This window comes from Canis aureus, chromosome 18 (genome assembly GCF_053574225.1).
Source record: "Canis aureus isolate CA01 chromosome 18, VMU_Caureus_v.1.0, whole genome shotgun sequence".
NCBI classification, from domain to species: Eukaryota; Metazoa; Chordata; class Mammalia; order Carnivora; family Canidae; genus Canis; species Canis aureus.
The window spans coordinates 38,053,767-38,068,138 of NC_135628.1; the positions used below are offsets into that span (position 1 = coordinate 38,053,767).

At 41.1% G+C, this 14,372-nt stretch overlaps 1 protein-coding gene and 1 long non-coding RNA gene across 4 annotated transcripts in view; one reads left to right on the top strand and one right to left on the bottom strand.

Annotated features, from left to right (window-relative positions):
- COL28A1 (collagen type XXVIII alpha 1 chain) overlaps nucleotides 1–14,372 on the top strand; it is a 161,424-nt gene that overhangs the window by 125,202 nt on the left and 21,850 nt on the right. For both annotated transcript variants that reach the window (XM_077856802.1, XM_077856804.1), the window contains 4 exons: nucleotides 8,630–8,698; nucleotides 9,268–9,348; nucleotides 9,437–9,472; nucleotides 14,240–14,276. In XM_077856802.1, coding sequence (XP_077712928.1) covers nucleotides 8,630–8,698; nucleotides 9,268–9,348; nucleotides 9,437–9,472; nucleotides 14,240–14,276 — 223 coding nt within the window. The remainder of the gene's footprint in view (nucleotides 1–8,629; nucleotides 8,699–9,267; nucleotides 9,349–9,436; nucleotides 9,473–14,239; nucleotides 14,277–14,372) is intronic.
- The window catches only part of LOC144288859 (uncharacterized), a 171,596-nt gene that overhangs the window by 110,073 nt on the left and 47,151 nt on the right, over nucleotides 1–14,372 (bottom strand). The window lies entirely within an intron of this gene.

A 14,372-nucleotide genomic window follows, 5' to 3' on the forward strand; every position in this document is an offset into this window, starting at 1 on the left:
AAGCAGGCTTGCCTGAAGAGAATGTCTATACTTGATAGATTTGGTTCTGACTTGGCTAACAGGTGGAAAGTTCTGGAAAGCAGATATAAAGTTAGGGCCAGAGCATAGAGACTAGGGTGAGACTGGGGCTAGAGAAGTAGAGATTATCCTCAGAAGGTCACCACTGATGCCATGGTAGTGGACAATACTACAGAGGATAATACTAAAACAAAAGGAAGGACCATGGCAGACATCCACCTTGAGGGCACCAAGGGTTCAGAGACAGACTCTAGAGAAGTGACAAACAAGCTGACAATGGCAGGAGGGAAACCAGGAGCCTACACTGTGCAGGTGGCCAGGAAAGGGAGCATTCCAGAGTCCTCCGTCTCTAGCCGAGGCAACTGCCATAAAGCTGACCTTGTCTCTTTGTATCCTATCATGTGTGCTGCAGGGATATCCACATGCCATACAAGATTTTCATGAAACTTGGCAGGTTTTACAAAAGGCTATTTAAGCAGAAAAATTTAAACATGTACAACTGAGTTGAGCTGGCAAGACCCCTAGAAGCCATGATGGGCTTTGCACTATGACCTATCGATGTATTTAATTCTAACGTTTATATTAAGAACAACCTTATTATTGGAAAATGGGACCAGATCCTGCAATCAGATGGAAGACCGGAACAGCAACACACGTGTCCACCAAGCAATCAAACAGTCCAGTTAAGTGGCTTGACCGTTGCTGAGATTCTTTGGGAATATTTGTGCTAATTGTTCAACCATGTTAACATCTGCTAGAAGACAGAAACAGAAAACTGGAAGCAGAGACAAAAAAGTTTAACGAAATGATTAGGGGGAACATATGCCCAAATTGAGCACATTTGGCCGTGCCTGTTGTGAGCTGAGCAAGGTCAATTCCAACATTTAGATTTGTCAGGTTCTTTATGGTGACTATTGGTAGCCTCTAAAGATTAGAAATTGGCAGGAGTTACTTGCTTCCTCCTAGACAACCTTGCTATCAGGGGTCATATTTTTAATTAAACCAAGTTTCAGAGAGAATTGTACCCGATATTCAGCTACTCATTACCAAGAAGGCGCTAAAGCATGGTCCAAGTTCCAATTGTCTTTTTTTTTTAAAGCACTTTGATAAGCTCTTTGCATAAAATTATTTCTCTGAGACAAATATACCCATATTCTCATGATTGGATCAATTAACCTTTTAGTCAGATCAGTGAAGGGACTCTTCATTATGGGATGGGGGTAGGAGGCACCTGTTCTGAATGAGTTCTAGAATTAGGGTGCTCTTCCAAAAGTATTTGGCTGACTCTCATTCCCATCCATGCAAGGGGTGAAGTACCTGCATGACATTTCTATCTATGACAGATCTTGACTACCTCTTATTTTCCCAAGGGTAAATTGTTTTTCTCATCCCTCTGGAGCAAATTCAGATAGTAAGAATTGAAGCACAGGCCAGTACCACTGATTATGGTATTTCAAATGTTACTTCTGCATCCCTACAGTATAAACTAAATTACACATACACATTCTCATGATACTATCTAAACTAAAGCATGTGAAAGTAAATTACAGAAAATATAACAATTATCTTGCTTTTCACATAAATATAGGTAAAAAGCCAATGTGGTAGGCTGAATAATGTCCCCCAAAGATGTTCATGTCCTAATACCTAGAGTCTATGAATATTGCCTTCTATGGCAGAAGAAACTCTGCAGATGTGATTAAGTTAAGCATTTTGAGATAGAGATGTTATCCTGGATTATCTGGGTGGACCCTGAGTGTGATCATGAGTGTCCTTATAAGAGGAGGGAAGAAGGAGAAAAGACTATGGAAGAGGTGATGTTATGGTGGAAATAAGGATAGAGTGGAGGAAGATGGACGAAGGGGCCACAAGCCAAAGAATACCAATGACCACTAGAAGTTGAAAAAGTCCAAGAAACAGTTGCTCCCCTCAGAGGCTCCAGGAAAAAGCAGCCCTGCCAATACCTTGGCTTTAGCCCAGTAAAACTGATTTTGTACTTCTGATTTCCAGAACAGTAAGAGAACAAATTTATGTTGTTTCAGCCACTAAATTTGTGGTAATTCATTACAGTGGCCAAAGGAAATGAATATAGCCATCAATATGGATGTCAGCAGCATTTTGGTCCAGCTCATGCAAGTTTCCATAGGAGTTGTTCAGAAAACCCTTGCCATACATGGCTGACACTACTTAGGTTTTGAAAAAGACCCTATATTATGGGCCATGGAGAGGAGGAGCGGAACAAACGATGCAAGTTTTAGACCATTTTTAGGGACAGACCCCAAACAAGTCCCTGAATCTGTAAAAAGTAAACCATCTCTGCCTCTCACTGGACACAATGGGACTAGATCACCATTTGAATGAGAATCAAGTATAATGAAGCCACATTGTTCCATTTAAGCCCATTGGTACTGTAGCCTGGCCAGGTACCAGGTGATCCTGGGCTGTGCTCCCGCAGAAGGCTCGCTGGCTAACACATAACTTACGCATGGATTCCATTCCCTGCACAAGCGTTATGCTGCATTAGCCCATGTTAGAGAAGCTAACATATCAAAATGGGACATTAAGTTAGAGGAATTCAATTCCACAAAAGAAAGGATTTTTAAGAAACTGGAGGCTCTTGATTTTCAGGCTAGAGATGGAGAAACTGCCAGGCTTCTACTTTGTGCCAGACGGAACTGAGGAAAGAAAGTCAGCAGAGGCTTTGGAGGAACTGCCTTTGGAGAGAATTACTGTTGGAAGCATAGAGGTGAAATCAAATACAATCCGAGGAAATGGGGAGGGATTGCAAGCCTTGGTTTTATCATTTACATACTTGCCCCCAGGTTATTCTAGCAATTACCTAAGACTATGTCTAGCTCTCTTATTGTGTGGCTCAGTCCTTTTCCGTGGCAGGTGCTAGTTGTAACATGAGAATGTGATGATGGCGATTCAGGAGGAAGGGATAGGTTTCAAAATGCCAGACCATTGGGTCGTTCTAGGGGCCTCTGGGCAAGCGCCTTCGATCTACATGTACAATTTTATGTACTCCATGGGCCACCAAGAAAATACCATTTTTCCTTCTAAAGTGAGTTACTGTGTCCTTCATGAAGCCTAAGAAAATAATCCCTTTCCATACAAGATGGTTCGTGGATTTGAGGCCAAATACTTCTATAACTAATCGGCCAGGTCACCATATCTTGCTCACTCTGCCATTTACCCATAAAGTCAACATCTTAATACAATACTGGCTTCTTTCTTTGAGCTGCTTTTCTTTCCAGGCCTGCTTCAATAATATTGTACCCCCTACCTTCTAAATTTATCAAAATCTACGTTCTCTTATGTAACACAGTAAAATTATCAATGTTGGAAAATTACCATTGCTTCAGTACTGTTTATAGACGCTGTTCATTTTGCCCCATGTTCTATTAATTCTTTTTACTTTTTAAAAGACTTTCTTATTTTAGTAAAAGACTATTTATAGAAAAATTCAAAAAAAAAAAAAAAAAAGAAAAATTTACCCTTTTAAGTGTGGACAGTGTTATAAGTTCCAGCAAATGCATAGGACGCCTCTGACGGTCTGGGCTAAGGAAGGTTTCCTGACCCTTCCCCAAGTAGTGGGGCATCTCTAAAAGTCTATGATCCATGCCTGCAAGTTTTATCCTGTTTCCTTTCCTCAGCTCCCAGGGGTCATCTGTGCCCTAAAGGTGACAATGATTGCTGTACTTCCTCAACAGCTTCAGATTTTTGTCCCATAGATGGCTTTGTGCCTTTTGCTGGAGGTTAGCTCCTTCCCTCCCCTGGGCCTGAGCCACTAGGGAAGTTTTGGGAGTCACTCTGCTCCCAGTCTCTCCTATGAGCCCTGGTGAGGTCCCCAAAGGACCTGTGAGTGGATATAAAGTCCCCTGAGTCTGAAGCTCCCAGAGGTTCTGACCTCTCACACTGGCCCACACTCAGCCTTTAGCGATTGGTTAGGAATTTTATCTGAATTCCTCTTACCAGCCTGCATGATATCTGTTGTTTCCAGAAGGTAAATGCCCAAGTCTTGTCTCTCCTTAAGAGGATCCTTTGTTTCCTTAGATTTTGAGTCAGTTGGCTACCCTACAACCACAGGTCTATGATGCACTCAAAAAAAGTTGTGCTTTCATAGATTGATTAGCACTTTTTGTTGTGGATTTAAGAGTGAAAGCAGAGGGACACCTGGGTGGCTCAGCAGTTAAGCGTCTGCCTTCAGCTCATGGAGTCCTGGGATTGAGTCCCTCATTGGGCTCCCTGCATGGCACCTGCTTCTCCATCTGCCTATGTCTCTGCCGCTCTCTCTGTGTCTCTCATGAATAAATAAATAAAATTAAAACAAACAAATTAAAGAAAACATGAGAGCAGCCTTTTCTAGTTTCTATGCCCTCAAGGGAAGGCAGAAGTTTTATTTTATAGTTTTGGATCATCCATCATTTTGATTTCTTTTCTTACTGCACCTTAATTACCTGAAAGATGAAAATGATCACATCTGTAGCAGGATGGATCTAAGGGTGAGAGACAGAGTGGTTGAGAAGCTGGGTTTGAATTTTAGATTTAATTATACCTTCAGACAGACAGGTTCTTTCCTGTAGTTGCTTCTGACCCAGGCTGAAAATAATTGTGTATCATTTTCCTGAGACTTGTAAGGAAAAAAATGGTTGGATAGCATTCACCTCTGCCAAATTAAGGAGCTGGCTCACTGTTGGCCAGATAGTACACTCTGAAAGTTATAGGAAGGCTTTAAGTATTTTGAAGGGAAACTGACAGAAGAAAAAAAAATGGTCTTTTTGTAGGGAAACCCAGCTGCCTGGAATAGCTACAGCGTGAACAATTATATCTAAAATGTCTATAATGTGAAATAATGCAAAACAAATTCCTGACTGTGAAGCTGATCCTAACACAATAAGTGGCCACTTTGAGGTTTTCCCCTCAGGGCCTGGCAGTGAAGCCACAGTAGCTTTTATGTTTGCTAGGAAATTGTATAAATTCTTGAAGGAAACTAGTTAGTCAGAAATATTTATTGGACATCTATATTAGCTGTTACAGGATCCAAAAGGTTGTAAAAAAATTATTATTTTGAAGAATTGTCAGAAAGGTGTCAAGCTCTTTCTGGACCCACTTGTCTGAATGTGCGATTCTCAGTGACAATTCGCCATCACACCCCAGGCCCAACTGCTTTGTTTGTCACGCTGTTCTGTCCTACGGGCTGGGACACAGCCAGCTATACAGGCTTTTCTAGTGTTCTCTCTCGAACCTTTAATCCCCTCCTGCCTATCTGGGAAACCTCCTGAACCCTGAACTCAGGTCCCAGGGATCGCAAGCATCTCCCTGACAACCTCAAGTTACCTTTCAACCAGGTACCCAGTTGAATGAAGTTGTCCTACTTACCTCTGCAAAAAAAAAAACTCTGAGGAAACTAATTTATGCCAAAGTATCATTTACTGACACATCTTTCTTAAGAGGATATCTTTCTTATAATTTTTTCTTTTTTTTTTTCTTTTTAAATTAGAACAGAGAAGGCAGATTCTCAGGCAGGTATCTCCCCCACCATCCTCCATATGATGCTGTGAGCTGGCCACACATTCTGTATATAGACAGATCCTTCTAGCCTTCATTTTCTAAATGAGGCTGCACATCCACTCCCAGAGCATGTTTGTCAGCAAGTGTAATGAGGTTGGTCTGTGTTCCACATTTTCCTGTCTATTCCTCTTCACACCTGTGTTCAAGCTGTTTAATCTTTGGAAACAGAACAGATTTTTCTCCTCTCCTTTCTCCTTCTTTTTTTTTTTTTAAGATTTTATTTATTTATTCATGAGAGACAGAGAGAGAGAGAGAGAGAGAGGCAGAGACACAGGCAGAGGGAGAAGCAGGCTCCATGCAGGGAGCCCCATGTGGGATTCGATCCTGGGACTCCAGGATCACACCCTCCAGGATCACGGGCTAAAGGCAGGGGCTAAACCGCTGAGTCACCCAAGGATCCCTCCTTTCTCCTTCTTGAATCTCTAGCTTGGACTCTGAATGTTGATGTACTGTCTCCAGCTTACTTCACTGGCACCAATCCCAATCTAGGGTTCTGGGCTCTCTGTAGCACCATGTTTCCTGGTGGGAAAAGACTCTTCTCTCTTGACTGTGAACTGAATAGAGAAGACCAGTGATCCCTGCCAGTCTTCTGTCACCACTAAAGCAACTAATACTGGGGGCACTTCTTCAGGGTTGAGTCTCCTCAGATAGGCCTGAGACATCCATGCACAATACTGCATGTACCTTTACCGTGGGCCCACGCTACCATGGCACTGTGTTTGGCTCAAGAATGACCAAGGTGAAAAAGACTCAGTGAATGAGCTCTCCACAACCTGACCTTTGTAAGGAACTTGGTCTGAGTCCTCTAGAGCTGAATTGAGGCAAAACTGTAACACCATAGCTGCTTTCCATTTAGAAATACAACATGGCAGAGATGAAAAGGACCTAAAAGTTCAGCTAAGTCGATCCACTTCATTTCTTTTTTTTTTTTTTTAAGATTTTATTTATTCACTCATGAGAGACAGACAGAGAGAGAGAGAGAGGCAGAGACACAGGCAGAGGGAAAAGCAGGCTCCATGCAGGGAGCCCAATGTGGAACTCGATCCCAAGTCTCCAGGATCATGCCCTGGACCGAAGGTGGCACTAAACTGCTGAGCCACTGGGGCTGCCCCGATCCACTTTATTTCAACAAGAGTCTCCAATTATATTTATACTATATTGTACCTCTCTGTATAACATTTGTTTTAATGAAAAGGTTCCCTCCTAGGGATGTGAGCAAGTGTGCAAAGATATTTAAGATAGTATTCACTGAAGTATTATTTGCAATTGAGAAATATGGGAAACAACCTAAATGTCCATCACTAGGATAATGGATCAATTATACTCTAGTTATTTAATGGCACACTGTAAAGCAGAGAAAATTAACAAACTAGAACTATGTATATGTACACAGATATATTTCAAATAGGTAATGCTGAGATTTAAAATATAAATTGGATACATAGATATACCTCTTCTTTGAAGTTTAAAATATGAAATATTGTCTTAGACTATATATATGTAGTTAAAGCATAAAAACATGGATATGAGTGATGCATATCAATTTCAGTGACAGATGTCCCCTCTTCTTAGGGGAGGGGATTGGGTACCTCAGGAGTTTCAAGGGTATCTTTACCATCTCCTTTTTAAATATGGTAGTATATAAATATTTGCCTTTTTCAGTATACATTTTGCATGTCTAAAATATTTCATTATAATACTTTTAAAAACAAAGGGTTCTGTTGATTTTTATTTTTATTTTTATTTTTATTTTTATTTTTAATAAAATCTTTTTTTTTTTTAATTTTTATTTATTTATGATAGGCACACAGTGAGAGAGAGAGAGAGGCAGAGACAGAGGCAGAGGGAGAAGCAGGCTCCATGCACCGGGAGCCTGACGTGGGATTTGATCCTGGGTCTCCAGGATCACACCCTGGGCCAAAGGCAGGTGCTAAACCGCTGCGCCACCCAGGGATCCCATCTGTTGATTTTTAAAAGTTTGGAAGCCAATGAGTTAGGAAGGGGGCTGAGGAATGCTGATACTCAAAGTTGCAGTGGTCTCCAAGCAAGCCTCTTGCTCCTCCAGGCTCTCCTTCTAGATCCCATCCTGCCTTCTAGAATAGTGGTTCTCAAGCCCTAGCAAGCCTGTGGCAAAATGCATATTTTACCTCTAACCCCCACCTGGATTCTCAATTCGTTGTCTGAGGTTTTCATTAAGTGTATAAGTGATTCTAGTAGGTATAGTCAGGGTACCTTTGAGAAAGATGTTCAAAGTGAGCAAATGAAATCCCAGTAGCTCATTGTCACACAGCTTTGCCACAGATTCATTGCTAACAATGATTTAGAGGTAAGCAGAATCAGAACTGCGACTTCGTGTAGTAGATGGATTATTTCTGCTTCGTGCTCAACCTCATGAAAGCCCTTTAAATCTGTGTGGAGACAGGGGTCTGGGAGTGGGAGAAAAAAGTTGAGGTAAGGGATGGGGCAGTTAAAAACAAGTCCTGCCATGAAAACATTTTTATTTTCTGAATTAAGGATGTACTAAATAAATAGATCCATGGTACCAACGATCAGGGCTGCAACTAACAGTCTATGGTAATTATATAAACAGCTCCTTGGCATTTACTGGGGAGAGATGCAGTTATATCCTCTTTTCCTCCACTAATAAGACAATACATGCTTTTAGCATATCAAAAAATATAGAAAAATGTAGAGAAGATCATAAAAATCACCATTCCTATCACAACTGAAATAACAGCTGCCTGTTATTTGTGAACTGGTTTATAAAATATTCATAGTTTGAAATTGCCCAAGGTGGGAGTAATTATATCACAGAAACAGGCAAATGCTGTCAACTAGCTCCTTCACTTCTACCCCAGATTCAGAAGTTCAACTTTTACTAGCAAAGAATTAAGCCCATCTGACATATACAGTCCCCCTCCCCAATTTAGATAATGCTACAATATGGTTTTGAAACTGCAAGTATATATCTGACTCAAAGAATTTTCTGAGTTATCTTGAGAAATTAATGGGATGATCCCTTTTTCATACTGTGTAGGGGGAGCAAGGACCTCAAGGCTTTCCAGGGCCAAAGGGCATGACAGGCCGTGGGCTCCCTGGCCAGAAGGTAAGTATTTCTGGACCTTAGAAAAATGCTTAGGTTTAGGATCTCAATAGCTTATTGTGAACTTTGGAAGAGCTCTCATACTGGTCATTCATCATTACAGCTCTCATAGGAAAAAATCCATTTGAAAGCAAATCCTTATGCATTTCCTTTCCTAACTATAAACATGTTTACTTTATAAATCTCGTTTTCTTCATCCTTGAAAGCCAGCTGAAAAAGGACTAAAACCTTACAACATACCACGTAAAAGACACCAGATAACTCTGGTGTAAAGTTTTATAATAGTTGAACTTCCTGAAGGCAGTGAGCTGACCTAATAGTGAATCAAGGTCTCCTTACATTGTGATCTATGCTTCATCATGAATTAGTTTATGGAATCGGGCTGGGGGTAGAGGTGGGGGGGGGATGATATAAATATCATGCCTGTCCCTTTTTTTCCTATAGTATATTTGTATCAACCAGAACCACAGGTCTTCAAAAGCTACCACTTGCAAATGAAGTAAATTTTAGAGTTTTTCTTATTTGGCTTTAATATTTACATTCTAACCTTGTCTTTTTTCTGTATTCTAAAGGGAGAGCATGGAGAACAGGGCACTGTGGGAAAGAAAGGCGATAAAGGAGAAATTGGGGAGCCTGGATCCCCAGGAAGACAGGCAAGCAGTGATTTTTAAAGTCTTCCTGTGATTTTATACACTAACCAGTTCCAACTATATTGACTGTTACTCTTCTTCTGCTAAGTAGGGGTTACAAGGACCAAAGGGAGACATAGGACTTACAGTGAGTATCCATCCTAGAGGGTAATTGAGGGTTTGTGGTTGCAAAATTATTACAATCATGTTTTAGCTTCAGAAGTGTGAATTCTTTTGACACAGAGTTCCAGTTGCTATTTAATGATAGCACTACTACAAGCCCAGTGTCGACTTAGATGCATGAGGTAATTGATCTGAGCATGAGAGAGATAATACTAGGCAGTCCTTACCCAGCCTTGAGGTGGTGGGTGACTACTCCCCTGTGACCCCTGCTAGATAGGGTAACAAGGACTTAAGCTGTATAAAAGGAGGCCAAACAGCCGGACGACTTACTTTACATGCTCCTTCTCATTTCCAAAGTGGGGCAGGGGCACTCTCTGTTTCCTTGAACTAGCTTCTTTAGGAAGTGCTCTGAGGACAACAGCCATCACAAATGGGGATTACTTTAATGCACTAATTCACTTACTCAACAAAACTTGTGAGGCATTGGCAAACTTTTCCCTATTCTCCCTACACCATTGCAAATAAAAAGCTGACTCTTCTAGCTCCCACTGGGTGGAAAGTTCTAGAATTTCTGTAGCAAAGTTTACTTCTTCCTTTTTCATTGAAAGGCACTTCATCTTCTGGAGTGGAAAAGCAATAGGAACCTTCTCTTTTTTCTTCTTTTTGGTTTTCCAGTGGGTCATAGCCTGGAGATGCTGACCCTATGTGCTGTGCTAAGCAAGTCTAGGTGTAAGGGGTGGGAGTACAAGTAGTGAAGGTAAGACACAAGAGCTGGGCATATGACAAACAGATCACACACTTTTTTAGGGCTTATTTGCCTTTTTCTCTTTGTTCTTCCTCACCACAAGTGAGATACCCCAGGTGCCTACAGCATATGAAATAGCTACATATGTATCATACATAGCTACATACGTACGTAGGTTCCCCACCCCCAACACCAAAGTAGCAGGGAGAGTGTCTGTAAAATGCCACGAGGAACAGTCTCCATAGTTTCTCCCCTCCCTCCTATCCCAGTGTGGAGAGGACTAGGTTTCCTTCATCCATTCATTTGTTCACTCATTTCACCAACATTTATTGGGTGTGTATTCCAGGTTGGACTCTAAGACAGGCAGGGGCGTAGTAGAGAGTAAGAGGCTGTTTCTGTGGATTCAGTTGCTCACAGCCCATTAGAAAAAAAAAAGACAAGCAGATATTCACCTATTGTTTGATAAATGCTATGATAGGAGTAGATACGTGGATCCAGAGCAGACAAAAGAATGTATGATATTTGGGGTCAACTTAGGCTTTTGTTGCTTGTGTAGAAGATTTTTAACCAAGAAATGAGGATGTTATTCTTCTGGCCTTGTTTTTCCAGATTCTAGAAAAGAGACTAGCAGGGAAGGATGAGTAAAGGAAGAGAGAATTTATCTGAAATGAGAATCTAGTATGTGACTGGTACTGTGTGAGGCTCCTTTGCATCAGTGGCACCCTTACCTAGTACTGTAAGGTGCCTGAGGCTCATGTTGTAGAGCACCAACACAGACCTTTAGGGCTTCTTCAGCTGTACCCCTTCCCTTGCCCTGGGTGAGGAGCCCTTAGGGCCAAGGAGAGTGACCACCTTGAGCACATGCACCCTCTATCTATATGCTGGATACACAGGATCCCCACATTGCCTGTCTAAATAGCCTGAGAGGAAAGCTGACAGCACTGGCTTGTGTGCATAGGTCCCCCCAAAAGGTGGACAAAGAAAAAGGCAAGTGTTTTCAGGGAATGTGGACAGAGCTCAGAAGCAAGGAATGAATGATGGACCAGCCCCCGTGCAGTGTGGAAATGGTGGGGAAGGGGGTGCAATGAGAAGGGCACAGGCTGTCAGCCACAGCCCTCTTTTGCCTAAGACTTCACGTTAATCTACACGATAGCTTTGTCAGGTAGGTATTGTCATCTCTACTTCAATGAAAGACATGCTACGTCAGAAGAGTTTGAGCCTTTCACCTCAAGTCACCTTGCTAGCCAGTAGCAGAGCCCTTGTAGCGGGAGCTGACTTGTCTGGTACCAAATCCAGGCTGCTCCCCCATCAATGCTGTTCTTAGAAGGCTTCTTTCCTCTTCCCACCCACCTTCTCTCCCTGACCAAATATATCTCCAAACAGCTGTCAGTTGTAGATTCATTCCAGAGTAGCAAACTACTGTTTTAGGAGGCAAATACCAGTGACAGAGTTTAATGTCATAATAATTCATGCCAGATTGCTTCAAAAAGGCTGTTCTTCCACCTGTCCCTTAAATGTTAGCATTTCCCAGTTTCTGTCCTCAGTCTTCTTTCTCCTGGCCTTCCAACTCTCAGGCAGGGATGGCTGTGAACAGAAGGGGGGATGTATAGTTTGAAAAGGCTAATTTAATATCATAATAAAGTTGTATGGGGAATGAAAACATACTATCTTTATATTACAAACATGGAAAAGAATATGTTTAACAAGTGAGGGTGGGTGGGGACACACTGTTTTAAAAAAGACTGTGAAGCTCTGTTCCATAAAATCTCATCTGCCATCCCCATTTCCACAGCCAGCTGTGGCTTTCCTGAAATCTTTCCTGAAATCTCCCGCCATTCTGAACTGCTCTCTTGAGCACCAAACCTTACAACTTAGTGTCTACTGAACATCTTCAGCTGGATGGATCAATGTATCAGACTCAACCAGGCACTAGCAGAGCCCAATGACCTTCATTAGCTCCCTTCCATTCCTCCCTATCTCAGAGAGTGGGCCAATATCATTTGCCTCCTCTGAGACTGCTTTTCCTGGTCCTTCCTTCCAATTACTCACCAATCTCCTTTATTTTCCCTCTGAAAGATCTGTCCAGGCCAGTCCTTCCTATCCATCACTGCCACCACTGCTCTCTGGTGTCACTTTTCTTCCCTGAACTATTTAGAGACCTCAAATTCCTCCATTGGCTGCCATGATCACCTTTTGAAAACGAAAATGTGATCAGATCTCTTCCCTGCTTAGGGACCATGTGTCTTCTCACTGCCTAAGATAAAGCATACTCTTCAACATGACTTGAAGACCTTCTAGAGTTCATCTGTCTTCCATGTTTCCTTTCATCCTCTCTGCCACATACCTTGTGTCATAAATTTACTCAAGCACTATAATGTACTGTGTGTGTGTACTTCGTCCCCTGCCCGGAATGCTCCTTCTATTCCACCTCTCTCCTCTCCTACCTGCTCATAATTCACCTTCATGGACTGCAGCCCCACCCGCACACTCCCACCCCTGGAAATCCCAGCAGACCAACATGGTTCCTTGGCTCTAATCCAATAGTATATAGCACTTATAAAAGCATTTATTTGTTTACTTCTTACTAGACTATGAACCTTTTGATAAGTAAAAATTCAATGCCTTCATCCTTGATGAAAATAGCCAAAGTAGTCATTGAGCAGTTTGAGTGGAAAAAATAAAACTATTTCAGTCAAGTAAAAGCAAAGAATAGGAGGAAAAGATTGATATATGTGAGTACTTAAAGCATTTAGACATAGGCTATCAAAACACATTCAAAAGAATTTAAATGCAACTTTGATATATAAATTATTCTTACAAGTCAATGAAAGATAATTATCTTAATAGAAAAAATGGACAAAGTACATACAAAGAATTTGCACAAGAGGGTACAACTTGGAAACATGCATATGAAAAAAATTTAGCCTAAGAATTGCTTAAGTATAATTTAAAACAATGTGCTATCTTGTTCTATCAAATAGCAAAGATTATACAATAATAATAACCAGTATTGTATGTCTAAAATAAAACAGGTTTTCTTATACACTGCTATTAGAGGCATCAGTTACCTTTCTGAAGGTCACTGTGGCAATATGTATCAATTTATAGTAAAAAACACAATTAAAATAAAATGCCCTGAATATTTTCTGTGCATGCTTCTGTTAAGTCACATCACTAGCGATGTCACCTTTACCCCAGTTCTGTCATTAAAGATTTTTTTTCTTTAAAACTTTACTTTCACAACTGTTAAATTTTATCTTCCTAGATGAGGTTTTGCCTCCTTCCTGTTGAAATTTTTGGGCTTCTATTCAGTTAATCATTGTGGTCAGCTTCCTGTCTTTGGCAAATATAGAATTCTGTTTTCTGTTGTCTCATTCCAGTTATTTGTATATGTGCTACTCCGGGCAAGGCATTGGCACACTGACTTCTATCCACCTCACCTCGGGCTCTTTTGCTGGAGCTTATGGTGGCAGGAGCAGGAAGGAGCACTTAGGAATGTGGGAACATTTCATGGAAGTGCCAAAGTGAAAGTATTAGAAACCTAGGGAGGGGATTTGCAAAATTGGACAGTGGTAGAGAAAGGGAAGAAATAAACTGTAGAATGAATTCTCTTTTGGCCCTTGTCTTGATTGCTCAGAACATGTGGGTTAAATTGTGTAACTGATTGCATGCATCTCCCATACCTTTGTAAATAGTACTTTATGGAGTTGGACCCAAAGAGTTCTGTGTGCATAGCCTCATTTGATCTGCACCATCACCCTGAGACACAGGTACTGTTAGGTTATCTAATGCCCAAGGTCACACAGCTGATAAGTGCTGGAGCCACAATTTGAACTCTGAAAGTCTGAGCTATGACATTTCACAACTCAAACATATTTCAGTCATTGATATATTACAGCCAACTTTTAACTTCTGTGCTATTTATTTCCTTCAGCCAAAGAATGAAAGCAAGTGGCCCAATGCTGATTGTAATAAGACATAGCTTTTATGACTATAGGAAAAAATATTATGCTCATGTAATTCATGTGTTTTCCTTTTATTCTCCAGAGAGAAGAAGTTATCAAAATTATTTTTGAAATATGTGGTAAGATTTGACCATCAAGAAAAAGAACCATCACTTTAAAGTACCAAAGCTACTATATTCTATGTTAGATAAGTGTGGTTACCCAGATATATATAT